General features: G+C 52.0%; 1 protein-coding gene across 3 annotated transcripts in view; it reads right to left on the reverse strand.

The window, feature by feature from the left end:
• SVEP1 (sushi, von Willebrand factor type A, EGF and pentraxin domain containing 1) overlaps nt 1-26,001 on the reverse strand; it is a 159,184-nt gene that overhangs the window by 25,109 nt on the left and 108,074 nt on the right. For all 3 annotated transcript variants that reach the window (XM_068124490.2, XM_078781927.1, XM_068124500.2), the window contains one exon: nt 9,781-9,876. In XM_068124490.2, the coding sequence (XP_067980591.2) occupies nt 9,781-9,876 (96 nt within the window). The remainder of the gene's footprint in view (nt 1-9,780; nt 9,877-26,001) is intronic.

Below are 26,001 nucleotides of genomic sequence, written 5' to 3' on the forward strand. Positions count from 1 at the left end.
GTCCCGTTTATCTGTCGTCTGTCTAGGTTAATATAAGAGTGTGTCTAAGTGCCTGTCTTTCTATGCTGTCCCTCTTGTAGTTGTAATCTAACCTTCCGCCTTAATATAACCTCCTCCGGAGGTCTTGAGAACTGAACCCCTGGTGTCGTATTGTGTCATTATAACCCAGCCGGGTGTCTTCTTTTTCTTATTGAGCCAGCGTAGCGCGACTTCGTCAACGTCGAGTATAGTCGGGTAATTTGTGCGGACACGACGGCCATTCCGCTCGGCCACCTTAACATCAAAGTCGTGTCTGTAACAATTGGTGTCGAGGAGTGGAATTCGAACCCGGGACTAAATTTATTAGGCCCAAATTTTGGGAGGGAAAATCGATTCGGAGCGCGTACTGCGCTCGACGAAATTATAACGAAAAAAAAAAATTGGATTTGTTTTACGAAACTCGAATTTTGCAAGTCGCGCTATGGCGGATCAAGACAGCTGGGGTCCGGTAAAGGAGAGTGAGGTAGGGTCGATCCAGGACCAAAATGAGGGACAGGAGGAGAGCGAAGCAGTGAGGGCGGCAGGTTCGCAAAATAGCGCCGTCACGCACGAAGAAGCGGGCGCGCAAAATGGCGCCTCGCTGGTCACCGTGCCCGCGACCGAAGTAGCGCCGCTGGGAAGATTGGAACTTTTTTTTTATACAAATGACGGCCCTTATGGAAAAGAATAGTGAGCGATTGGAAAACCAATGGGGGTAATGGGGAACCGGATGGATGCTCAGAGTGAGCAATTGGGGGTAATGAGGGACGAAGCGAGGGCTCAGAGTGAGCAAATGGGGGTAATGAGGGACGAAGCGAGGGGTACCAGTGAGGGGTTAGACAATAATTTTGAGGAGTTAGACAAGAAATTTGGGAAGATAGACAATAATTTTGAGGGGTTAGACAACGGGATAAAAGAAGTGAAAAATGGGTTAATGGGGGTAGAAAATAGAATGGCTGCCCAGGAGAATCAGATAGAGGGAGTGAAAAATGGGTTAGAGGGGTTAGAAAACAGTATGGAAGGCAAATTGAGGGACATGAGGGACCAAGCGGAAAGGGAAGTTAAACAAATGGAGCAGCAGATAGAGGGGGTCAGAATGGGGGTAGAAACCAAACTGGATGCTCACAGGGAGGAAATGGAGCAGATGAGGGTGGCATCTGGGCAGGAGATGCAAGTGATGGGAGAGGAGATCAGAAGAGGAGTGAGTGAGGAGGTCGGAGGAGTGCGCGAGGAGGTGAGGCACTGTAAGGAGCGCATGGAGAAAGAGGTGAGAAAGGGGACTGTAAAATTGCAAGGTGGTATAGAGGAGTTGACGCTGGGAGTAGAACAACTGACAGTGGGACAAAAGGAGTTGGGGGACCAGGTAAAGAAGAACACAGCGGTAATAGAGGGTTTAAAATCGACACAGAAGGAGATGAAAAAGGACGTAGGGGTAATTAAAAAAGAGTGTCAGACGGTACATGAGGACCTGACGAGGAAAATGGACAAGGTGGTAGAGGTAATGGAGGTTAAAGAGCGGGAGGTGCGGGAGCACCATAGAAAAAAATAAAGTGGAGTTAGAGGAAGAACTTAAAGGGGCGCACGAAGAGATGAAGGAGATGAAGCAAAAATTAGAAGAAGTGGAAGAAGGGGTGAGCGAAATTAAAAAGCGACGGAGAGAGGATAAGAAAGAGATAAAAGAGGAGGTAAAAGAATTGGTCCAAAGTCTGTGTTTGGATCGTGATGATGTGCTCATTAACCGGATGAGGGATTCGCAGGTGATGGAGGAGAAGCGAAGAGGAAGAGGACCCGGTGTAAGTGGTGACCAATATGGTCGTGCGTATGATGCGCCAGGGGATTTAAGAAGCTTGGGGGTCGAGATAGACCCGGGTGTTCGTGAGAGGCCGTGGGTGAAGTGTGCGACAGGTCTGGTGTGCGAAAGAGGAGGTGTGCAAGAAAGTCCGACTCTGGGGTGTGTGAGGAAAAAGTGTGTACCAAGGAGTGAGGGTGTTGGCGAGAATGAGTCGGTCGTAGCGCGTGTGCGAGGGAGCACATGGAAGCGTGCTGTGGTGAGTGTTACAGAGGGTGTGACGGGAGAGTGTGCGCGAGGAAGGTGTGTGACGGACAGGTGCATGGGGAAAGAGTGCGCTGTCAAAGGCAAGGAAGAATGCACACCTGTGGTGAGTGTTACAGAGGGTGTAACTGGAGAGTGTGCGCGAGAAAGGTGTGTGACGGACAGGTGCATGGGGAAAGAGTGCGCTGTCAGAAGTAAGGAAGAGTGTCCACCTGTGGTGAGTGTTACAGAGGGTGTAACGGGAGAGTGTGCGCGAGAAAGGTGTGTGACGGACAGGTGCATGGGGAAAGAGTGCGCTGTCAGAAGTAAGGAAGAGTGTCCACCTGTGGTGAGTGTTACAGAGGGTGTAACGGGAGAGTGTGCGCGAGAAAGGTGTGTGACGGACAGGTGCATGAGGAAAGAGTGCGCTGTCAAGAGTAAGGGTGAGTGCGCTGTCAGGAATGGAGGTGAAAGTAGTGAGAGTGACATGGAGCGTGAGTTAGTTGTGACAGGTGAGCGAGGATGTACACCTGGGATGGAAGGATGCACACCTGGAATGGTAGAGCGTGAGTGGGAATGCACGCTGGAATTGGTGGTGAGGCACGTGGTTGGGTGTGCGAATGAGGGCACACCTGTGATTGTCACAGAGGAGGTGACCGAGGAGGGGGTGCGAAGCGGTGTATTGGTGAGGTGTGCGACCAACGAATGTGTGCCAAAGTGTTCGGTGGTCAGGTGTGTGACCAAGGCTGTGAGTGGAATGAGGGTACCTGGGTGTGTAAGGAAGGGTACGAGGAGCATGGGCACAGCTGGATGTGTGAGCAAGGAACGGGCTGCGGGGTGTAAGCATGCAGGTGAAGCATCGACGGTAACCAGGTTAGAGGTTAGGTCGACTTTTAGCCGAAGCGGGCCCTCGGTGCGTGCCGGGCCTCGCTTTGAACGGCCGCGTCCGTGCTCCACTAGGTGGAGCGGGCAGCTGGATAGGAAGGGTCGTCATGGCGACCACGTTTTGTTGAGACGCGCCGGCAGGTCGAGATCGGGGCATTGGATGGCTCCGTGCCGAGATGGTGCGTGGGATCTCGGCCCGGGTAAACCTCCTTCCCTGCACCGAATGCGGGACGCACCCAGCCGCTGGCACAGAACAACCAGCATTCATGGCTTGGCTTTACGAAGCCGGGCTTTGGACAGGAATTGGCGCACCGAGAGGTATTAGTGAGTCGACTGGGTGATGAGGTTAGTGTTTTGGACCCAAAAATTAGAGAAAAACAAAATTTGATGATTGGCAAGGGATTGGCAGTAGTGATTGGCAGATGATGGGTAGGGATTGGCAAATTTTTGATTTGTTGAAATTTGATGTGCAAAATTGGTAGTGAGAGACCCCCGATGTGGTGGGATGGCATCCCTGCCACCCTTCCCATGGGGGGGCAAAGGAGCAATAGCTTATGGGGTGTATGGCAGTGAAAACTAGCCCGGGTGGGTTAGGTTATATTGATAGGGATCTAGAGAAGATGACCTTAGGTGACGTTAAGTTTAGTTAGTGACTGATACCTGTAGTGGGGACGCAGGTAGATTAGTATGGATGATAATGACGAGGGAGCGCAATAGTTTAAAGGGACGACTGGGAAGCGCAAGTTTCAGAAGGGAGTAGTTAGCTGAGATGATGCTGTGTGTGTGAGAATTGAACAGGTGTGATTGCACAGGTGTGCAACTGGACAGGTGTGTGGAGCAGTGTATGAGTAATGAGTGTGTGGATCAGCGCGAATGCGCTTGGGGAGAGAAGGGTGCAGGTGGCACCAGGTGTGAGAGCACAGGTGTGCAAGTACAGGGGTGTGGAGAGAGTTGGAGTAAGTGGTACGGAGTGGTGTGCATGGTGCGAAGGTGTGGATGGGGAAGAGTGGACCCCTTTCACGAGTACCCGGGGCGGGTAGTGTAAGTGTTAGGTAGAGGGTGCAGGTAAATTGTGGTTGGATATTGGCATTTGTGGTGCGGTTGCAGAATGGTGTTGTGAATGGGTGCATTAGTGTTGTGGAAATGGCTGGGCGTGTAGCCTGTTAGTGTGTGTAGTTGGTTGGGCACTCCACCACTGTGAGGATGTCGGCCAGGTGAGGCCGCAGGTGGGCTCTGGGAGCCGGTAGTTGTGAGTGGGTGCCTGAGGATCCCGGGTGTGGATCGGGCAGCCCAGTGCCAGAGAGGGCACGGAGTGGGGAGAGAGCCAGAGGGCCTTCCCCAGGTAGTTAGGTTAGGGTGAGGAGCAGGTAAGCTCGGAGGCAACTGCAGTGGTGGAGGTGTGCAGGTGGGTAGACCCACTGGGAGAGGTACACGCCGCAGCCCAGAAATTGTGCGAGGGCACCGGGAGATGAATCGGGGGAGTGAGACCCCAAATTGAAAAGCACCACAGGTTGGCCAATGGGAATTGGTTTTTAGAACCCATAGAGTAAGAGGGCCAATGGTTTGGCCGGAGAAAGACCCCGGGTAGTGTAAAGTTGTTAAAGTCATTTAGGAAATAGTTAGGATTGATGAACCTGTCGCACCATACGCAGCCACTTACCTGTGGTGATGATGATGACTCCACACCTGTGTTTTCTTTGGTTGTGTTGCAGAAATGAGAATTGCTGTGAGGATTTGTGAGACGCATCACGACGTGGATGAGACATTGGGGTGATTCCATCTCTCCCTCCCTAGGAGGGACTGATGATGAATTGGTAATGGCAAATTTTGATGTTGAGTTGAAAATGGCAAATTTTGATGAGAGTTGAAAATGGCAAATTTGATTGGTTAGGAGGGAGAGAAGACGAATTTGGTATATGGGAGGAACGGGGAAGACAGTAGGGATGTTTGTTGATTTGTAAAGTAGATGTTTATGGGTAGTGTTGTGTTGTGTGGATACAGTAAGGGGTAAGGGAGGGGCCATGTAGGTTACCTGGTGGGGGGGGGGGGCGTACGATAGGAACGTACCTGTCTCACCTGGTTCCCATGTGCCCCCAGTGTGCATTACCTTATATTGCGTGCACTTTTGCGCCCTTACCACCTTACTCACTTGTCTGCTTCTTTTGTCTCCCACCTCCGAGGATCTGGCTTTGGGGTAGAGAGAGAGGAAAGAGAGGTGCTGGCTGCGCAGTTGTGGGCCTGCACTTTCGCTGTTTGCTGCCGGGATCGATACACCATATGGACCGCAATGTTTGTGGCCACCCACAATGGACCGCAGTTCGTTTGCGGCCAAGCACCACCCGGGGATGGACCTATGGGTCAACGTGGCACCTATGCCATAAAGGTGAACCACTGTTAACTAACACCAAGTGCACCACAAGAAGAGCAAGAGACACCTGCAGGGTTAGGGGTTGTCGAATTTATTTTTATTCCAATGAACAATGGTGACTGCACCGATTGGTGGTGGGGTGGTGCTGTTGATGCTCGGGAAGGGTGCTCTGCACGTTATTAAAGGCCGTCGGCCACAGAGCACTCGTGGGTTGGTGTATCGATGTTGGCAAGCGCGCTCTCTCTATGCATAACATCTGCATGTGTTCCTCCAAAGACAGGTCCTGGATCGTAGTGTAGATATCAGCGTAATCTTGTAAATAATGCTCCCTACCGGCTGTATGTGTAGTTTGCGAATTCTTTCCGGATTCGGTTATCCTGTGGGTGTGTTTCTGTGAGGAGAAGGGTGCAACGTCGCAGGGGGACATATTTACTCATTTGTGAATATCTGTAAAACTGTCGCACTCAGGGTAGAGTTAATAGTAGAGGGAACTACATTGCGTGCCACACTAAAGTAGGTAAAAATTTATCGGGTCGGGACGCCCCGAGGGTAGAGAAGGGTGCAATGTTGCGAATATGGAATTTGGCCTCCATATCCGCTTGTAAATATTCCCCTATTTTCTCCAATACTCCCCAACTTTCCCCAATCCCCCATTCCCTAGTCCCATTGCATGTAAATAACAATCAGTAGAGCCGACCTTCCCCTTATTCCCCCATTAAATGTCGTGCCCAGGTCCACCGCACCACACGTAGCCAACTTTCGGACATCTTCCTAGTTATTCTTAATCTATGTCAGTTAAGGCCTCGTTTCCATTAATTATGACTCTTCGTTGCACCAGAATGTGATTATATGGCATCAGTAGTGAGTTTAGGACCTTTCCCATACCTCCTCCCATCTTCTTCCCCAAACAACAACAATAACAACAACTACAACAACAATTACAACAACAACAGAGGGGATGGCGGCGGAGCGGGGGAGGATGCGTCCTCACACCGGCTCGATTAGCTCCAGACCATGCGCTCCACGGGGTTACCCCGAAGGGGCTGGCTGTCAGCTCCTCGTCGGGGGCGGAGCCAGTAACCCCCCCCGCACGCACCCAATGAGAAGCAACGTGCCGATTCCACGAGGCGGAGCTAACGAGCCGAGGGCGTGTCACTCCCCGCCGGATATACGCGGCCACGCGCCGGATGTGACGTCAGATTCGCCCCCAGCTGGAGAAAGACGGACCTGCGAGCGCTGAAACAGATGCGCCTGAGTTTGGAGAGGCCTGAGAAAGAACGTCACCTCTGAGCGCTGCGACGAGACCTCCCCGCATCTCTGGACCGAACCGTGTACCCTGCTTTGAGCCAAGAGTGCACCTTGAGCCATCGCTATCTGCCTTTCCTAGCCATCAAACCCCGTGTGAGTCAGCGTTGTCCCGTTTATCTGTCGTCTGTCTAGGGTTAATATAAGAGTGTGTCTAAGTGCCTGTCTTTCTATGCTGCCCCTCTTGTAGTTGTAATCTAACCTTCCGCCTTAATATAACCTCCTCCGGAGGTCTTGAGAACTGAACCCCTGGTGTCGTATTGTGTCATTATAACCCAGCCGGGTGTCTTCTTTTTCTTATTGAGCCAGCGTAGCGCGACTTCGTCAACGTCGAGTATAGTCGGGTAATTTGTGCGGACACGACGGCCATTCCGCTCGGCCCACCTTAACATCAAAGTCGTGTCTGTAACAATATATATGTATGTATATATATATATATATATATGTATGTATGTATGTATGTATGTATGTATGTATGTATGTATAAGTTTTTGTTTGTTTGTTTGTCTGCGCATGCTAATCTCCTGAACGGTGAAAGATATGAGGAAACCTCTAATACAAAAAATGTCGGCACGGGCCCCGGGACGGTTTTAGGCTAGGTGGCGAGGCCAGTCGAGGCCCACCTCGGCCGGGCTGGGACCATTTCGCAATTAAAAGGTGAGCTGAATTATAGTAGTCAATCTTCTATGGCCGCGAGTAAAAGCTGAATTATAGTCGTAGATTCATTCAAAAAACACTAAAAATGTCGGGACGGGTCCCGGGAAGGTTATAGGTGAGGTGGCGAGCCCGGAGGAGGGCAACCTCGGCCGGGCTGGGCCCATTTCGCAATTAAAAGCTGAGCTGAATTATAGTAGTCAATTTTCTATGGCCGTGCGTAAAAGCTGAATTATAGTCGTAAATTCATTCAAAAACAACCAAAAATGTCGGGACGGGCCCTGGGAAGGTTATAGGCTAGGTGGTGAGGCCGGTAGAGGCTGCTTTGGCCGGGCTGGGCCCATTTCGCAATTAAAAGCTGAGCTGAATTATAGTAGTCAATTTTCTATGGCTGCGTGTAAAAGCTGAATTATAGTAGTAAATTCATTCAAAAAGAACCAAAAATGTCGGGACGGGCCCTGGGAAGGTTATAGGCTCGGTGGCGGGGCCGGTCGATGCCACTTTGGCCGGGCTGGGCCCATTTCGCAATTAAAAGCTGAGCTGAATTATAGTAGTCAATCTTCTACGGCTGCGAGTGAAAGCTGAATCATAGTCGTAAGACCCTATGTACAGAAGATTAAATTCATACAAAAAGAACCCGGGCAAAGCCGGGTGCATTCAGCTAGTATATTATAAAAGGAGCGTGTCTCTCTGTTTGTTTGTTTGTTTGTCGTGTTATAACTTGAGAATGGATTAACGGATTTCAATAAATCCAACTACGGTGGATTCGGGCAACTCCCGGGAGTGTTTCTGATTCCCCAAAAAATATTTATTTATATATATATATGTATATATTTTTTATGGGTACATGGGACACGCCTGTCAAAACTGCAAAAGCCAACATTAGTTGTTTTTTTTTACAAATGTTGGCGCTATGCCGCAACACTGCGCTATGCCGCGGCAAAGGGTTGGTTATCGCTGCACGTAGAGCAGGATCTCCCAGGAATCCTTCTTTGTTAACTTGAGATCGGATTTCAATGAAACCACTCTCAGGAAGTAAACATAACCACTTATCCCTCTCCCTACAAATATGTTTTATCCACCACGTTGATTCCAAATCTCCACGAATCTCCACGAATCCAAATCAAACAAATCATACTCATTCATAAATTAAATCGTACTCAAAACAATCATACTCAATCACACATTCACACATTGAAACAACAAAAACAAACTCTTCCTCCTTCATCATCTTCTTCACATATAATAATGCCGAGGCACATTCAATCCCATTTCTCATATCGATTCTCAAATTCGCTCTTTTTACTCTGTGTTCGCAAAGTGAAAAGCAGGGTGAGGCATTTGTTTGCGTACGTGTGGCATACGTGTCTGCGTTTTAAAAAATCATTTTCTCATCAACTGTTGGTCCGAATGACATGAAATTTTCACGATAGGAACGCCTCTGCCTGTAAAATAGTTTTATTCATAATTATGATGTGATAGGTCACGTGGTACGGACGCCATCTTGGAAACCGTTGCACCGATACATCTCCGAAATCACTCCATGAAAAAATTGAAATCAACATGGGGAATAAGATATGTCCATGACGATGTCATCAGTGCCTTCATTATGACGTCAAAATTAGACAAGTACAATGCTTCATCTGGTCAGTATGAATGTTTTTTTTTCTCTGAAACGGTTGGTCCGATGGACATGAAATTTTCAACATAGGAGAACCTCCTTCTGTAAAAAAATTTAAAATTATAATTATGACGTCATAGATCATGTTATATAGGCGCCATTTCAGAAAAAAACGAAAAACGTTGCACCTCCATATCTCCGAAACTGCTCCATGGAAAAAATTGAAACATGGCTCATTGTAAAGAACTCCGCATGGGGAATCGGTGTTGTTAACGATGACGTCATTGGTGCCATAATTGTGACGTCATAATTCGACAGGGACAACGCTTAGTCTGATCAGTTTGAAATTTCTTGAGCGTGATCTACGCAACAATTATATTAGAAGATGTAAATTTGTGATGTCATCGCTCACGTGGTCTGGCAGCCATATTGGATCAAATTGGAAACCCTTAAAAAAAACAGGAGAGTTGGCTCACACCAAGTTGACTGTGCGGGGTAAGTATTCTATGAATACCATCTCGTTGGGTATTGATTTTCAGTCATCTAATGGTAACTTACAGATAAAAAACAATACATACCATGATGAGAAAAGTATGCTATAACTAAAAAAATAGATTTTATAAAGTAAAATCTATGTCGATATTATCCATACAAAATCATTGTGTCAATTCACTCAGAAAATCTATATAACCACTACTCACCCACTGCTTTAACAAGCTCTACCATCCACTTTTTATTATTTATGATGTCATTAATCCTATACTGTACTATACTTGCAAAACCCTCACAACATAATCCTATGTTTGAATATTAAGAGTCAATGTCGATGTAATTATTCTATGTTGGTTACTACTGAAATGACATCAAAAAGCCTATTGGCGAATTGTGTGCACATACCCTGCTGGCAGCGAGCTCCATGCCAACCTCGTGGACACGTGCAGTGATATGGTGCTGAACAGCGTCCGCCATTCAGGCACGGCAGTACACACACAGCTGGGACGAGATAAGACAATGTGCAGATGAAGGGTAGGGTAGTAGGTGCATCAGATTTTTGCATCACAGCTAAACAAAATTAAATGTGGACAATCAAAGAAAACTTTTGTGAAATCACACTTCTTTAGCATTATTTGCATATTTAATACATAATATATAATATATAATATTACAATATATAATATATAATATATAATACATAATATATAATATATAATGTATATATATTGTTATGGATCTGCCGCTGGCCTTCTCCCCTTATCAAGGGGGGATTAATCCCCTTGTCTTTACTGACCTGACGCGACCCGAGACCTATTTGACAGCGCCAAATAGGGTTTCGGGACCAAATTCGCTCGTACCTAAGTACTAGCGCTGCCCTGGAAGCGAGGAAATAAGCCTCGCACAAACCACGTGTGATGGTAATACGCCGAGCGGTTTGCATACACGTGATCCGCACAGTTATAATTAATGGACCCCGATTCAAGCGGTTTTACTCATGCCACGTTTAGTCAATGGAGAAATCACAAAGACGATCGAATAAGGAAGAAAGAAAGAACAGATCGATTTAATTATTATGGGACGTATATACAGTACAGGATGAAGAGACACAGAGCAGCTTAGACAGTCTTATTCTTAATATAGTCAGGTTCACTATTTTTTCGTTCAAAATCATGGTAGATTAGCAAACCTATACATTTTTGGAAACGTTATTACATGGAAAATCTGAAAATCAATGTTTACATTTGCCAATTCCGACCAATTCGATTCGACCAATTCGACCAATCGACCAATTCCATTCGACCAATTCGACCATTCGACCATTCGCCAATCGTTTCGATCGACCATTCGACCATTCGACCAATTCGATCGATTCGATTCGATTCATCGAATTCGATTCGATCGACCATTCGACCAATTCGATTTGCCAATCAATTTGACCGACCTTTGCTTGTGTGGAACGGACTGTGAAAACGATGCGGACTATATTGTCGGATACGACACACAGGACAGTGATGACGAACTCTAAATGGCATATTCTGTAATCGTGTATGTTTGATGCCATTGACTGCCTGTGTATATTTTGTCATTGACTGCCTGTGTAGATGTGAAGTTATACTGACTGCATGTGTATATATGATTTTGCTGACTGCCTGTGTATGTTTGGTGATATGAATTATTGTGACACATTTTGATGTTATTAACTGCCTGTACAAAATGATAACATGTATTTGATTATGCAACTTATCGCGAATATAAAGACAGTATTTTGCAATTCAAAACCTTTGATTCGTGTCTTACCATTCCCCATAGCACTAATTTGATACTTTCATTGGATTCCTTGTCCCTGAAAATATAGGTTTAGTATATTTTTTAAAGTTTTTAGGGTAATTAGAGGCAGAAATAGAACAAAATATGTATTTTACAGTGGCCATTTTGAAAATCCAAAATGGCCGCCATACAGGTATCTCTCCAAATGTAAACATTGATTTTTAGTTTCCTTATGCTATAACCTTTCAAAAATGTATAGGTTTGCTAATCTACCATGATTTTGAACGAAATATAATTTATTGACATAGTGAACCTGACTAATACCCAAGGACAACGGGCCCGACTGACACACTCACACAGGGTTTGCAGATGGGCAGGATGATGTTCAGGCCAAACACGCCGGCTTGGTCGTCCAGGAACAGCCCCGTCCGGCTCTCCTTGGTCACCGCACGTTCTGCGATGATGGAGGTAGGCGAAGGCAGGAACTCGTATCATGTCGCTCGAACAAACGGGTAATCTCGGGGCGAACGATAGAGGGCGGACTTAGCGCGGCTGGCGGTTGTTCAGCCGCGTTCACTCGCTTGGCCAAAAATGCGCTGTTCGCTACAAACGCACCTGGCTGCGCCCACGTATATTCACGACCAACTCCTCTGCTTCTTTCCCTGGCGCGCGCGTTCCTTGCGAGGGTCAAGTTCAACAATAGTATACTGCGAGTTCTCTCCTCAAGTCCTTAACAACGCGCTTATCCTCTGCAAGTCCTGTTCAAGCGCCTCTCCCTTCTCAGAACTCGTTCAAGCGCCTCTCCCTTCTCATAACTTTCAAGCGCCTCTCCCTTCTCAGAACTCGTTCAAGCGCCTCTCCCTTCTCATAACTTTCAAGCGCCTCTCCCTTCTCAGAACTCGTTCAAACGCCTCTCCCTTCTCATAACTTTCAAGTGCCTCTCCCTTCTCAGAACTCGTTCAAGCGCCTCTCCCTTCTCATAACTGAGGTGGGGGGCTTCGCGCAATCGGTTTTATTGCCAACCCTCTTAGCCCGATTGATGTTCCAACCACGCCCTGTGACGCAGTGCTGCAGCCACACGCTGTGAGCCCTGATTGGTAGCTCATGCTTACCGTCCCCACTGCTGCTGCACCGACCTCAACCCTCCTCCACCTTCCGAGGCCCACCTCGTGTTAACTCGCGCCCAACACAACCAGGGCTTTTTAGCCGCAATGGATCGAGCCTATGGACGTGGAATGGTTTCTAGAAGTAGGGCCTATCCTCCTGTCTTTACACAACGCAGGATTAACACTGGAGGGGGCCTACTCTCACATATACTAAGACATAACTATGCTACAAATGAGGCTACATGTTGCACGTGTGACTATCTATGGGGGGGGGGGGGGGGGGGGGGAAACCTTTAACCTTTAACCTTTAACCTTTATTGAGTTTACTGGACAAGTCTCAAAACCGTATATATATATATATATATATATATATATATATATATAATATATATATATATATTGTTACGGAACCCAACGTCGGCCTCTGTTCCCCTTAGAGGGGGGATCAATCCCCTCTTCTATAACTGACCGATGTGGTCCCTGATGCTGTCCAGCTACCTCCGGAAAGGCAGGTGCACAGCCCCGTTCGTACCGCGGACAGATGTTAATTGCCGAGCGGTTTTAGCAACCGTGGCACGAACTATTAACAGAAACTAGACCCGATCCTTGAACGTTGGCCAAATCGTGCCACAGGTTTTCAGTGGGGAAAAGACAAAGATGACGGATGTGAAGAAGAGGAAGACAGCAGTAGGAAATACGAATATGATTTATTTCTACCTATTATGTACACGATGAAAAGTAACCAAGGAGGAGGAAAGATAATAAAATAAAATACAGAAGAAGAAGAGACACAGTGCAAATACTAGCTTACCTATAAACAGTCTTACTTAAACCCCAGGACAACACAGAAGACGGACGAACAATCAGACTTACACGGGGGATGATGGCAGGAACGAATGGCGGGAAGGATCCGGGTGGTTGGGATGATCGCGGCTCGAGTTGGGCAGCCGCCGGCTCTCCTCAACCGTCTCTCGTACGGTGACGTTGCTTCGAGGCTGCAACTGCCGTCACCGCTCAAAGCTGCCGTGGTCAAAACCTGCGGTGGTTTCAAAGCTCCGTTGGTTCAAGCTGCTGTCTCTGCCGCATCTGATGTGGGGGCGTTGCGTGACGGGTTCTCTCTCTCTCTCAAAGGCTTCCGCGTGCGCTTTTTATTGCCCTGGGGCGATCAAGCCTCCGGCCTCCACGACACGCCCATCGGTGAGCTCTCCTCGGCCTTGATTGGTCGTGAGGGCTCACCGATCCCTCCCCTAGAGGAGGCGTTTGCAAGGCCACGCCTTGTTCCTGGCGCTGGGCTGACTCCTCCCACCTTCTGCTCCGAGATGACCTCGTGCGCAATGGAGTTTTGCGGTGAAAACCACAACCCCAAAGCAGCAGCGGATTGCAGAAAATGCAGTTTGGCAATTGATGACAAAGGGGGAAAGTGAAGGGAATCTACCTTATTTGAATTCAGTGCAATGGAGTGTTAATTAATGGAAGACAAAGCCTTAATCTAATACACATAATAAGGAGATAACTACTGAACAAGGAGGAAATCTATGATTTGCTACGTGATTGTATATGGAATAACTACGGGCACGACCTTTGACCTTTACACACCAAATGGAGGAAGGAGGGTGATATTTTACAACGACAATAAAAAAACATAATTCTCATATCCATAACAATATATATATATATATATATATTATATATATATATTATATATATATATATATATATATATATATATATATATATATCAGTCATTATACGAATTCATACCCTCAGTCGAGAACCACCAGTAAGGTGTCCCATACAGCTATTGCTGCACCTTACTGGGAGCGATAAGCGCCGCCTGTGCTTATTGGTGCTTATCAGCGATGCTTATCGCTCCAGTAAGGTGCAGCCATAGCTGTATGGGACACCTTACTGGTGGTTCTCGACTGAGGGTATGAATTCGTATAATGACTGATATATAACCGAAAGGTTTTCAGTCACAAGTGTATGGAAGGCTCACTGCGTTGCCCTGATAAAGCCCCAACAAGGGCGAAACCAGGTCGGTAACTGTGAGTTTTGCATGCACTTGTGACAGCATCTGAATATAACATCCTTAATGACGCGCTGCTAGATGGCTCCTCCGGAGCTTGGCAGGCAATGCGGACATGCGTGGCGATGACGCCATGACGTTCGCTCATTAGGTTGGAGCGCCAATTACAGATACTAATATATATATATGTAAAAACAGTATGTAAAAATAGAATTACCATGGGTAGGTTATGTGCAATATCTAATATGCTATATGTAATATTGTGGCGGACACGAAAGCTCACTGGCGCGAGGGCATCATTCCGCACACCAAGTGGGCGGCGGCCACGCCCGAGGGGTAGGCGTGGCCGCGGGATATACACCGGGAGCGCAGCCCGGAACGCTCCAGTGTTACAGTGGAGCTCTTGAAATAAAGACTCTTACAACTTACCGCATTGGCTGCTTCCTCCTTGCTTACAAGCAGCGCGCGTAACACCGCGCTTCATTGGTGACCTCGACGTTCTGGTCAGCCGTCACTGACCACCCGAACCCGCCACAGCCATGGCAACCAACGCGGTAGCGATAAAGCTCCCCGAGTTCTGGGAAGCTCAGGCGGAGATCTGGTTCCTGCAGGCCGAAGCCCAGTTCAGGCTTCGAGGCATCACGGCGGACGAGACACGCTACTGCCACGTCGTCGCCTCCCTTGGGGCCGGCATGGCCGCCCGCGTCGTGTCGGTCCTGAGGAACCCACCGGCTGACGACAGGTACGAGGCGATGAAGCGTCTCCTCCTCGCCACGTTTGGCCCCATGGTGGACGCATGGGCCGATCGCCTCTTGGACCTCCCCGAGCTCGGTCACACACGACCGTCGGTCCGAATGGACCATATGCTGTCGCTCATGGGCGACGAAACCCCGAGCGCTCTATTCCGGGCGTTGTTTCGATGCCAGCTGCCAGCACGAGTACGCCTCGCGTTGGCCGGTTCTGCGACAATGGAACCCCGAGCGCTCGCGGCCGAGGCCGACAAGTTCTACGCGGTTTTGGACATGCAGGCGAGTTTCGGTGCGGTCGTAGCGGCTCCCGAGCCCGAAACTGCTGCGGGTGCTCACCCCTACTACGCGACGCACCGCGTCGCCGCTGAACCTCCTGCGGGTGCCCACCCCTGCTCCGAGGGGCGCCTCGTGGCGGCCGCCATGCCCCGCCCACCACCACCGTGGCCTCCGGCTTCGCCGCAAACCTGGTGCCATTTCCACGCTAGGTTCGGCCACGAAGCCCGGCAATGTCGCCCGCCGTGCTCATTCGGCAGGTCGGGAAATGCCCGGGCCGGCCCTCGGTAGTGGCACTGAGCGCCGGCCGATTAAACAGCCTCCTGTACATAACGGACACCTTATCTGGGCGCCGTTACGTGTGCGACACGGGAGCGCAGGTGAGTGTCGTTCCCGCCGGTACGTCCGACAAGCAGACCGCGGCCCGGGGTCCCGCTCTGCTTGCTGCCAACGGTACGCCCATTCGCACAAATGGAAAACGCTGCCTTTCTCTGCGGTTCGGAGGGCAGGTTTTCCGATGGTCGTACGTGACTGCCGACGTGCCTATGGCACTGCTTGGCGCGGACTTCCTTTGTGCCAATGGCCTCTTGGTGGACGTAAAGCACAGAAGGCTTGTCCAGGCTGAGATGTTCAGCTCGCTCGCGTGCGTGCTGCCCGCCTCGTGGAGCAGCTCACGGAGCGGCTCATCGAGCGGCTCACCGAGCGGCCTGCTGAGCGGTTCGGTTCCGGCCAGGTTCATCTGCACGCTTCCGGCAGCAGACAAATTCACCCGCCTCCTCGCCCGTTTCCCAGCCCTCACGAGGCCCACCTTCTTGGCGGGGACCGTCAAGCACGGGGTGGAACATCGCATCCCCACCGCCGGGCCACCGGTCTACGCCCGGGCACGCCACCTCGAGCTGACGAAGCTCGCGGTTGCTAAAGCGGAGTTCACTACGCTGGAGCGGCTCGGCATCGTGCGGCGCTCCGAGAGTGCTTGGGCGTCGCCGCTCCACATCGTGCCCAAGCCCGGCGGGGGATGGCGACCATGCGGGGACTACCGCCGTCTCAACGACGCCACCACCCACGACCGCTACCCCGTCCCCCATATTCAGGACTTTTCCACCCGCTTGGCCAATATGTCCTTCTTCTCGAAGGTGGACCTCATACGCGGTTACCACCAGGTCCCCGTCAGGCCGGAGGACACCCCGAAGCCGGCTGTCATCACGCCGTTCGGTCTTTTCGAATTTCTTCGGATGCCCTTCGGTTTGAAGAATGCGGCTCAGGCGTTCCAGCGCCTCATGGACAGCGTCTTGCGCGACTTGGATTTCGTCTACGTCTATCTGGATGATATCCTCGTCGCAAGCGCGTCCCGCGAAGAGCACCTACACCATCTCCGCACGCTCTTCGAATGTCTGGGCCAGCACGGCCTGATCGTGAACCCCGCCAAGTGCCGGTTCGGTGTCCCTGAAATCGACTTTTTGGGGCACCGCGTCACCAGGCACGGGGCCGTCCCCCTACCAGCCAAGGTGGAGGCGGTGAAGGGGTTTCTGCACCCCCGCACGATCAGGGGGCTCCAGGAGTTCCTGGGCATGGTAAACTTTTACCATCGGTTCCTGCCCCGCATCGCCCAGCTCCTGCGCCCCCTGCACGAGGCCCTCCGAGGGAAGCCAGGCAAAGGTGACGTCACCTGGACCGAGCAGATGGACGCGGCGTTCGTGGGCGCGAAGCTCGCCTTGGCTAACGCCACCATGCTCGCGCACCCGGCGCCCGATGCACCGATCGCCCTCACCACCGACACCTCGGACTACGCGGTGGACGTGGTGCACGAGCAATGGGTGCGTGGAGCTTGGCAACCGCTGGCGTTCTTCAGCCGGCAGCTTCGCCCGCCCGAACGCTGGTACAGTACCTTCGACCGCGAGTTGCTCAGGCTCCACCTGGCGGTCAGGCACTTCCACCATCTGCTCGAGGGCTGTGCGTTCACGGCCTTCGTCGACCACAAGCCACTGGTGTTCGCGATGGGCAAGGTCGCCGAGCCGTGGTCAGCCCAGCAGCAGCGTCACCTCTCGGCCGTGTCCGAATACACAACGGACATCCAGCACGTCGCGGGGAAGGACAACCCAGTGGCGGATTGCCTTTCCCGGTCTGTTGCCCACGCGGTCCACCTCGGCATCGACTATGCCTGGATGGCGGTGGACCAGGCCGCTGACCCCGACGTCCAGGCCTTGCGGACCGCTGTTACGGGCCTCCGCATCACCGAGGTGCCGTTCAATGGCGCGGGCACGGCCCTCTGGTGCGACATCTCCCTCGGGCGGCCTCGCCCCATCGTGCCCACGGGCTGGCAGCGCCAGATTTTCGACGCCATCCACGGCCTGTCCCACCCGGCCACGGGGGCCTCCCAGAGGTTGATCGCCGACAAGTTTGTCTGGCATGGCCTCCGGAAGGCTGTCCGCGGCTGGGCCAGGACGTGCCTCGCGTGCCAGCGCGCGAAGGTGCACCGACACACCCAGGCCCCATTGGCCCCGTTTGCGGTGCCGGAACGGCGGTTTGACCACGTTCACGTGGACCTGGTGGGACCTCTGCCCCCCTCGCGGGGTTTCACCCACGTCCTGACCATGATGGACCGCACCACCCGGTGGCCGGAGGCCGTGCCTTTGGCGTCAACGACAGCGGCGGACGTCGTGCAGGCGTTCATCGCCATCTGGGTCGCCCGGTTTGGCGCCCCCTCGGACATCTCGTCCGACCGCGGCCCCCAGTTCACCTCGGAGCTCTGGGGGGCAGTCGCGCGGGGGCTCGGGGTCCAGCTGCACCGCACCACTGCCTACCACCCCCAGGCTAACGGCCTGTGCGAGCGGTTCCACCGCTCGTTGAAGGCCGCGCTCCGGGCGACCCTCCGCGACGGCAACTGGGTCAACAGGCTCCCCTGGGTGCTGCTGGGCCTCCGGACGGCGCCCAAGGACGACCTGCGTGCATCCGCGGTGGAGTTGGTCTTCGGGCAACCGCTGCGGGTGCCGGGCGAGTTCCTCCCCGACTCCACGGCACCATGGTCCGCGGCGCAGGAGTGCTCCGCGCTGCAGGAGACCGCCCAGAGGTTCGCCCCGGTGCCCACGGCGCACCACGGGCACCCACCTGCGCACGTCGCCCCGGAGCTTTGCACCGCGGAGTACGTCTTCGTCCAGCACGACGCCCACCGGACATCACTGCGGCCCCCGTACGACGGGCCTTTCCGCGTGCTGGAGACCGGGGTGAAACATTTCACCTTGGACATCGGCGGCACTCCTGACCGTGTCTACATAGACCGCCTCAAGCCGGCCCACCTCGACGTGGACCACCCACCGCTGGTGGCTCGGCCCCCGCGTCGGGGCCGCCCCCCGGCGGGCGCACCCCAGGCACCACCCGGCCCCGCCGGCACACCGCCCCCCGAGCCTGCACCCATCCCGGGTGCAGCCGGAGGCATCCCAGCTGGCATCCCTGCACCCCGGACGCCGCCAGTCGCCAGAGGGCGCTTCGGCCAGGTCTTCCGTTTGCCCCGCAAACTGGCCCTCCAGGTGCGCGGGAATTCTGGGGGGGCGCGTGTGGCGGACACGAAAGCTCACTGGCGCGAGGGCATCATTCCGCGCACCAAGTGGGCGGCGGTCACACCCGAGGGGTAGGCGTGGCCGCGGGATATACACCGGGCGCGCAGCCCGGAACGCTCCAGTGTTACAGTGGAGCTCTTGAATAGAGACTCTTACAACTTACCGCTTGTCCGCTTCCTCCTTGCTTACAAGCAGCGCGGGTAACACCGCGCTTCAATATGCTATATCTATGTGTACTGAATATGTAAAAATATAATTACCAGGGGTAGGCTATGCGTAATATGTATGTGCTATATGTAATATGCTACATCTACATGTATACTGTATATGTAAAAATAGAATCTCCACCCAGGTCATACGATCCTCTTCGACTAAACTATCAAACAAGCCCGGCTATGCCGCTGTTAGACGTTCGGTCTTGTTTTAATCAAGGCTGAGCTCCCTTCTCCATACTTACACAAGAAAATGTGAAATTGCCACCAAAACATTAAATTTAACTTTTTTCTGCTGTTCTGAAATTAGGCTATACCTTGAGTGAAGAAAAGATTGAGGAATGTGCCTAAAGTGTAACTTCATTGAGTGCAAAGAAAATAATTAAGCAGCTGGACACGATGGCTCCCATAGCTCGCAGTTCTCGGTGGTAAAATTAAATTAAATATCTAATTAAAAGATCGATTATCATAACTGAATGATTAGAATGAGTAAAAGTTCAAGAGAGAATTAGAAAATGTTTTCATTGGCTACAAAGCAATGCTTGCTGAAAACAACAAGAAAGCAGTGAAGAAGATTCTCTCTGGCGTCTTCCAGAAGGTTGAAAGGCCTCGAGCTGATGAACCATCAGCATCAACATCCTCAACTTATTTTACAGCATCAACACCAACTCCATCACCAAGAAGAAGTGCAAAGATGAAGTCAGCATGTCCTCTCGTGGAGTTGTCAGACATGGAAGAAGGGGCAGCCAACCCTGAGCCTCTATCTGCCGATCAACACCATGCATCCCCACACCAGGCAAGATGGCCGAGAGGTAGACACACTCGCTTTAAGCTGTCTTTCCTGGGTTCGAATCCCAACCCAGCGATACACTGATGTTTCACAGGGAGGCTGATTAATCAATGTGCTATGCATGCCGTCCCTTAGATAGACGTTAAACTGTGCGTCACATCTGCTGGAATTAGTTGGTGGACAAGAAAGATACCTTTGCAGTGTCCTTCGTGAAGAGTAGGGGAGCTATCCCCGGTATCCCAGCCAAATTTCAAATTCCTGCTCTAACCTACAGGGCCACTATATCAGCAGCACTCCCACACCCTTAATCAATCATGCCCCCATTCATGCCCAAGCCTGGTGTTGACTTAGCGGTTAGGGTGCGGCTTGGGATCCTAGGATCCTGGGTTCGAATCCCAGTCGATTGCTGAATTAACGCCAGGGGGGTTGACTCAGCCTGTCGTCCTTCCGAGGTCGGCAAATTGAGTACCAGTTCACTGGTAATTCCCTGTGTGTCGCAAGAGGCGACTAACAGGGTTGGCGGCAGGAAGGGCATCCGGTCATAAAACATTGCTTCAAAAAAGGGACCACAGTGCCCGAAAAAGGCCAACCCCTGCTCTTTGGGGAAAAATGGCCTCTAAAGGTGGTTCTTCGTCTTCTCCAATCATGCCCACCTCCTCACTCCACCACCCAACCTCACAACTCCCGCTCCTCCTCTCTTCCCCCACCCTTCTCTCTCCCCCATTCCTTCTTGCTCCCCTCCTGTGATCCTCTCTCTCTCCTCCCTTCTTCGCCCTCCCCTCTCTTCGTATTCCCATCTGTGAAGCACCGGTTCAGCGGGCTCTCTTCCAGGGTGCTGTCCTTGTTGACATCCTAGTGGTGGCCTACCGGGCAAGTACAGTTATTGATAGATATAATACACACATACACATACACATACACATACACATACACATACACATACACACACACCACTGATGCTTCTCCTTTCACCAATAGATGCAAATATCTAGTATAGTTTCTCTTGTGGCATTGGAACCAATCAAATATATATTTATAATGTCCAATAATGCTCCCATTCCAACCCCATCCTCCAAAACATGTTTAATAGTAAATATTAGGTGTACCATAAAGTAATGTCATTTTTAAAGCTGTGACACAGCTTCAAAAACGACATTACTTTCCAGTACACCTAATATCATCATTGTAAACTTACACTGTACATCAACAAGCTCCCGATATGACCTCCTTATCAGTGTTAAAAAGCATAAAGGTTTGGATAGAACGTACCCACTACGAACCTTCGGGATTTCATGTGCCCACGTCAGATTTTTTTTTACAACACGGACTGCAACATATCAACTTTTTTGACGAGATGATCAGGAAGTTCTTCAACTGTTTCATTGTGCAGAGGCACACCCCTTTCACGCAGATACGCTTGCAAGTACTTTTGGCTTCTTTAAGGGGGCATTCATTATACCATTGAAGGCAAAAAAAAAATTATTTTTACAAATATACAAATGCATCAATTAAAATGTTTGTTTCCTAGTATTGTATATATATACCAAGTTTGAACGTAAATGGACTTGTCATAGAGAAGATATAAGCTGTAAAGTGGTAATTCATCATTTGTATGCATCTGGTTACCATGGTAACCATGCATAATATAATGCTATGTAATGTATACCAATGTAATGTTCATATATCAAGCAACATGTATATATATAGTTTTGCATATTTTCAATCAAGACATTTTATCAAAAAGTGCATTACTGTGATTCAGTGTTGTTTTTACTGTGTTCAGTGTAATGCTCCCCATTACACTGAACACAGTAAAAACAACACTGAATCACAGTAATGCACTTTTTGATAAAATGTCTTGATTGAAAATATGCAAAACTATATATGTACATGTTGCTTGATATATGAACATTACATTGGTATACATTACATAGCATTATATTATGCATGGTTACCATGGTAACCAGATGCATACAAATGATGAATTACCACTTTACAGCTTATATCTTCTCTATGACAAGTCCATTTACGTTCAAACTTGGTACATATATACAATACTAGGAAACAAACATTTTAATTGATGCATTTGTATATTTGTAAAAAATTTTTTTTTTTTGCCTTCAATGGTATAATGCCCCCTTAAAAGTTATTTTCGTCGTTTCATTTCGCAATCCTTATCTACGAGGCATGAAATATGTCCAGGCTTATATGTTCATAAATGTTTATATGTTATATGTTTATATATTATATGAGTTTTTTCTTTCTTTCTTTTTTTGTACACAAGATCGAGGCTCGTGTAAGAGCTAACATTGATCACAAAAAGACAAACTGACACATAAAACATATGATAAAGGGAGCTGCAGACAAGATGGAGAGCAGGGACATCAGGAGATCTGTGGGAGGGAGAGGGCTTGGGTGGAGGAGGCATGGGAAGGGGAGGGGGTGTGGGGGGTGGGAGAGATTAAAAAAAAACAACACATGGACACTGCTAGGACTTCCAGGAAAGAAGTCGGTGTTTCAAAAATGTGGATCTGGGGTGAATTAATGGGGGTAGAAAAGATCAAGGTTTTGGATGGGGGAAGATAAGAGATGGTGGTGAACAGCTGTTTTAAAGACCTGGAGGGAGGAGTGGGATTGAAGAGAGTGTGGGAGTTTGTTCCTGAGGCGGGAGAAAAGAGGAATGAAAGAGTGAAGGTGAGCAGAGTGTCTTGATTTTGGCAGTTTCACCATAAGAGGGTTGTGTGGCGGACACGAAAGCTCACTGGCGTGAGGGCATCATTCCGCGCACCAAGTGGGCGGCGGCCACGCCCGAGGAGTAGGAGTGGCCGCGGGATATACACCGGGCGTGCAGCCCGGAGCGCTCCAGTGCTACAGTTGAGCTCTGATAATAAAGACTCTTAAACTTACCGCGTTGTCCGCTTCCTTCTTGTTATACAAGTAAGCGTGCGTAGCACCGCACTTCATTGGTGACCCTCCGACGTTGGATCAGCCGTCGCTGACCGACCGAATACGCCATCGCAATGGCAAACAACGCGGTTACGATCAAACTCCCCGAGTTCTGGGAGGCGCAAGCTGAAGTATGGTTCCTGCAGGCAGAAGCCCAGTTCCAACTTCGAGGCATCACGGTGGACGAGACCATGTACTGCCATGTGGTCGCCTCCCTCGGGCCCGGCACGGCCGCCTGCGTTGTGTCGGTCCTGAGGAACCCACCGGCGGACGGCAGGTACGAGGCAATCAAGCGTCTCCTCCTCGCCACGTTCAGCCTCACGTTGGACGCACGGGCCGACCGCCTCCTGGACCTCCCCGAGCTCGGCGACACGCGACCGTCGGTCCGCATGGACCATATGCTGCAGCTGAAGGGTGACGAAACCCCGAACGCTCTATTCCGGGCGTTATTTCGACGCCAGCTGCCGGCACGAGTACGCCTCGCGTTGGCCGGTTCCGTGACGACGGAACACCGAGCTCTCGCTGCCGAGGCCGACAAGTTCTTTGCGGCTTTGGCCACGCAGGCGAGTTTTGGCACGGCCGTCGCGCATCCCGAGGCTGACCCTGATGCTGATGCACCACACCTCGTGGATCCCGAGGCTGATGCACGCCGCGTGGCCGCCGCCACGCCATGCCCACCACCACCGCGAAAACCACGGCCGCCGCCTTCGCCGCAAACCTGGTGCCATTCCACGCCAGGTTTGGCCACAAGGCGAGGAATTGTTGCCCGCCGTGCTCCTTCGGCAAGTCGGGAAACTACAAAGCCGGCGCTCGGTAGCGGCCCTGAGCGTCGGCCATTCCGGCAGCCTTCTTTTTATAAGGGACACCTTGTCCGGGCGCCGTTTCCTATGCGACACAGGGGCACAGGTGAGCGTTATCCCTGCCTCTACGTCCGACAAGCACACCGCGGGCCGGGGCCCCGCGTTGCATGCCGCGAACGGAACACCCATACGCACATTCGGGAAGCGCTGCCTCTCCCTGCGGTTTGGAAGGCAACGCTTCGCGTGGACGTTCGTAACCGCTAGTGTCCCCATGGCACTGCTCGGTGCGGACTTCCTCTGTGCACACGGGTTGTTGGTAGATGTGAAGAACAGACGTCTCGTCCAGGCTGAAACGTTCAGCTCGCTTGCTTGCGCGCTGAGCAGCTCATTGAGCGGCTCACTGAGCGGCTCACCGAGCGGCTCGCCAAGCGGCTTGCTGAGCGGCTCGGTCCCGTCGAGGTTAGTTTGTACGCTTCCGGCAGCGGACGACTTCACCCGCCTCCTCGCCAGCTTCCTGGCCCTTACGCGGCCCACCTTCTTGGCGGGAGCCATCAAGCATGGGGTGGAACACCACATCCCCACCGCCGGGCCACCGGTCTACGCCCGGGGCACTCCGCCTCGAGCCGACAAAGCTCGTGGTAGCTAAAGCGGAGTTCGCTACGCTGGAGCGGCTCGGCATCGTGCGGCGCTCCGAGAGTGCTTGGGCGTCGCCACTCCACATCGTGCCAAAGCCCGGCGGGGGATGGCGACCGTGCGGGGACTACCGGCGCCTCAACGACGCCACCACCCCCGACTGCTACCCCGTCCCCCACATCCAGGACTTCTCCGCCCGGTTGGCGGGCATGTCCTTCTTTTCGAAGGTGGACCTCATACGCGGATACCATCACGTCCCCGTCAGGCCGGAGGACATCCCGAAGACGGCGGTCATCACGCCATTCGGTCTTTTCGAATTTCTTCGGATGCCCTTCAGTTTGTAAAATGCGGCTCAGGCGTTCCAGCGACTAATGGACAGCGTCTTGCGCGACTTGGATTTCGTCTACGTGTACCTGGACGACATCCTCGTCACCAGCGCGTCCCGCGAAGAGCACCTACACCACCTCCGCACGCTTTTCGAACGTCTGGGCCAGCATGGCCTCATCGTGAACCCCGCCAAGTGCCGGTTCGGCGTCGCCGACATCGACTTTTTGGGGCACCGCGTCACCAGGCACGGCGCCGTCCCCCTACCGGCCAAGGTGGAGGCGGTGAAGGGGTTTCCGCGCCCCCGCACGATCAAGGGGCTCCAGGAGTTCCTGGACATGGTAAACTTGTACCATCGGTTCCTGCCCCGCATCGCCCAGCTCCTGCGCCCCTTGCACGAGGCCCTCCGGGGGAAGCCGGTCAAAGGTGACGTTACCTGGACCGAGCAGATGGACTTGGCGTTCGCGGGCGCGAAGCTCGCCTTGGCTAACGCCACCATGCTCGCGCACCCGGCGCCCGATGCACCGATCGCCCTCACCACCGACGCCTCGGACTATGCGGTGGGCGCGGTGCACGAGCAATGGGTGCGTGGTGCTTGGCAACCGCTGGCGTTCTTCAGCCGGCAGCTTCGCCCGCCCGAACGCCGCTATAGTACCTTCGACCGCGAGTTGCTCGGGCTTCACCTGGCGGTTAGGCACTTCCGCCATCTGCTCGAGGGCCATGCGTTCACGGCCTTCGTCGACCACAAGGCACTGGTCTTCACGATGGTCAAGGTCGCCGAGCCGTGGTCGGCCCAGCAGCAGCGTCACCTCTCGGCCGTGTCCGAATATACAACGGACATCCGGCACGTCGCGGGGAAGGACAACCCGGTGGCGGATTGCCTTTCCCGGTCCGTCGCCCACGCAGTCCACCTTGGCATCGACTATGCCCGGATGGCGGCGGACCAGGCCGCCGACCCCGGCGTCCAGGCCTTGCGGACCGCCGTCACGGGCCTCCGCGTCACCGAGGTGCCGTTCGACGGCGCGGCCCTCTTGTGCGACGTCTCCCTCGGGCGGCCTCGCCCCATCGTGCCTGTGGGCTGGCAGCACCAGGTTTTTAACGCCATCCACGGCCTGTCCCACCCGGGCACGAAGGCCTCCCAGAGGTTGGTCGCCGACAAATTTGTCTGGCATGGCCTCCGGAAGGCCGTCCGCGGCTCGACCAGGACGTGCCTCGCGTGCCAGCACGCAAAGGTGCACCGGCACACCCAGGCCCCATTGGCCCCGTTCACGGTGCCGGAACGAAGGTTCGACCACGTACACGTGGACCTGGTGGGACCTCTGCCCCCCTCACGGGGTTTCACCCATGTCCTGACAATGGTGGACCGCACCACCTGATGGCCGGAGGCCATGCCTTTGGCGGCGATGATGGCGGCGGACGTCGCGCAGGCGTTCATCACCACCT

This window comes from Myxine glutinosa, chromosome 1, assembly GCF_964187855.1.
Source record: "Myxine glutinosa chromosome 1, kmMyxGlut1.1, whole genome shotgun sequence".
NCBI classification, from domain to species: Eukaryota; Metazoa; Chordata; class Myxini; order Myxiniformes; family Myxinidae; genus Myxine; species Myxine glutinosa.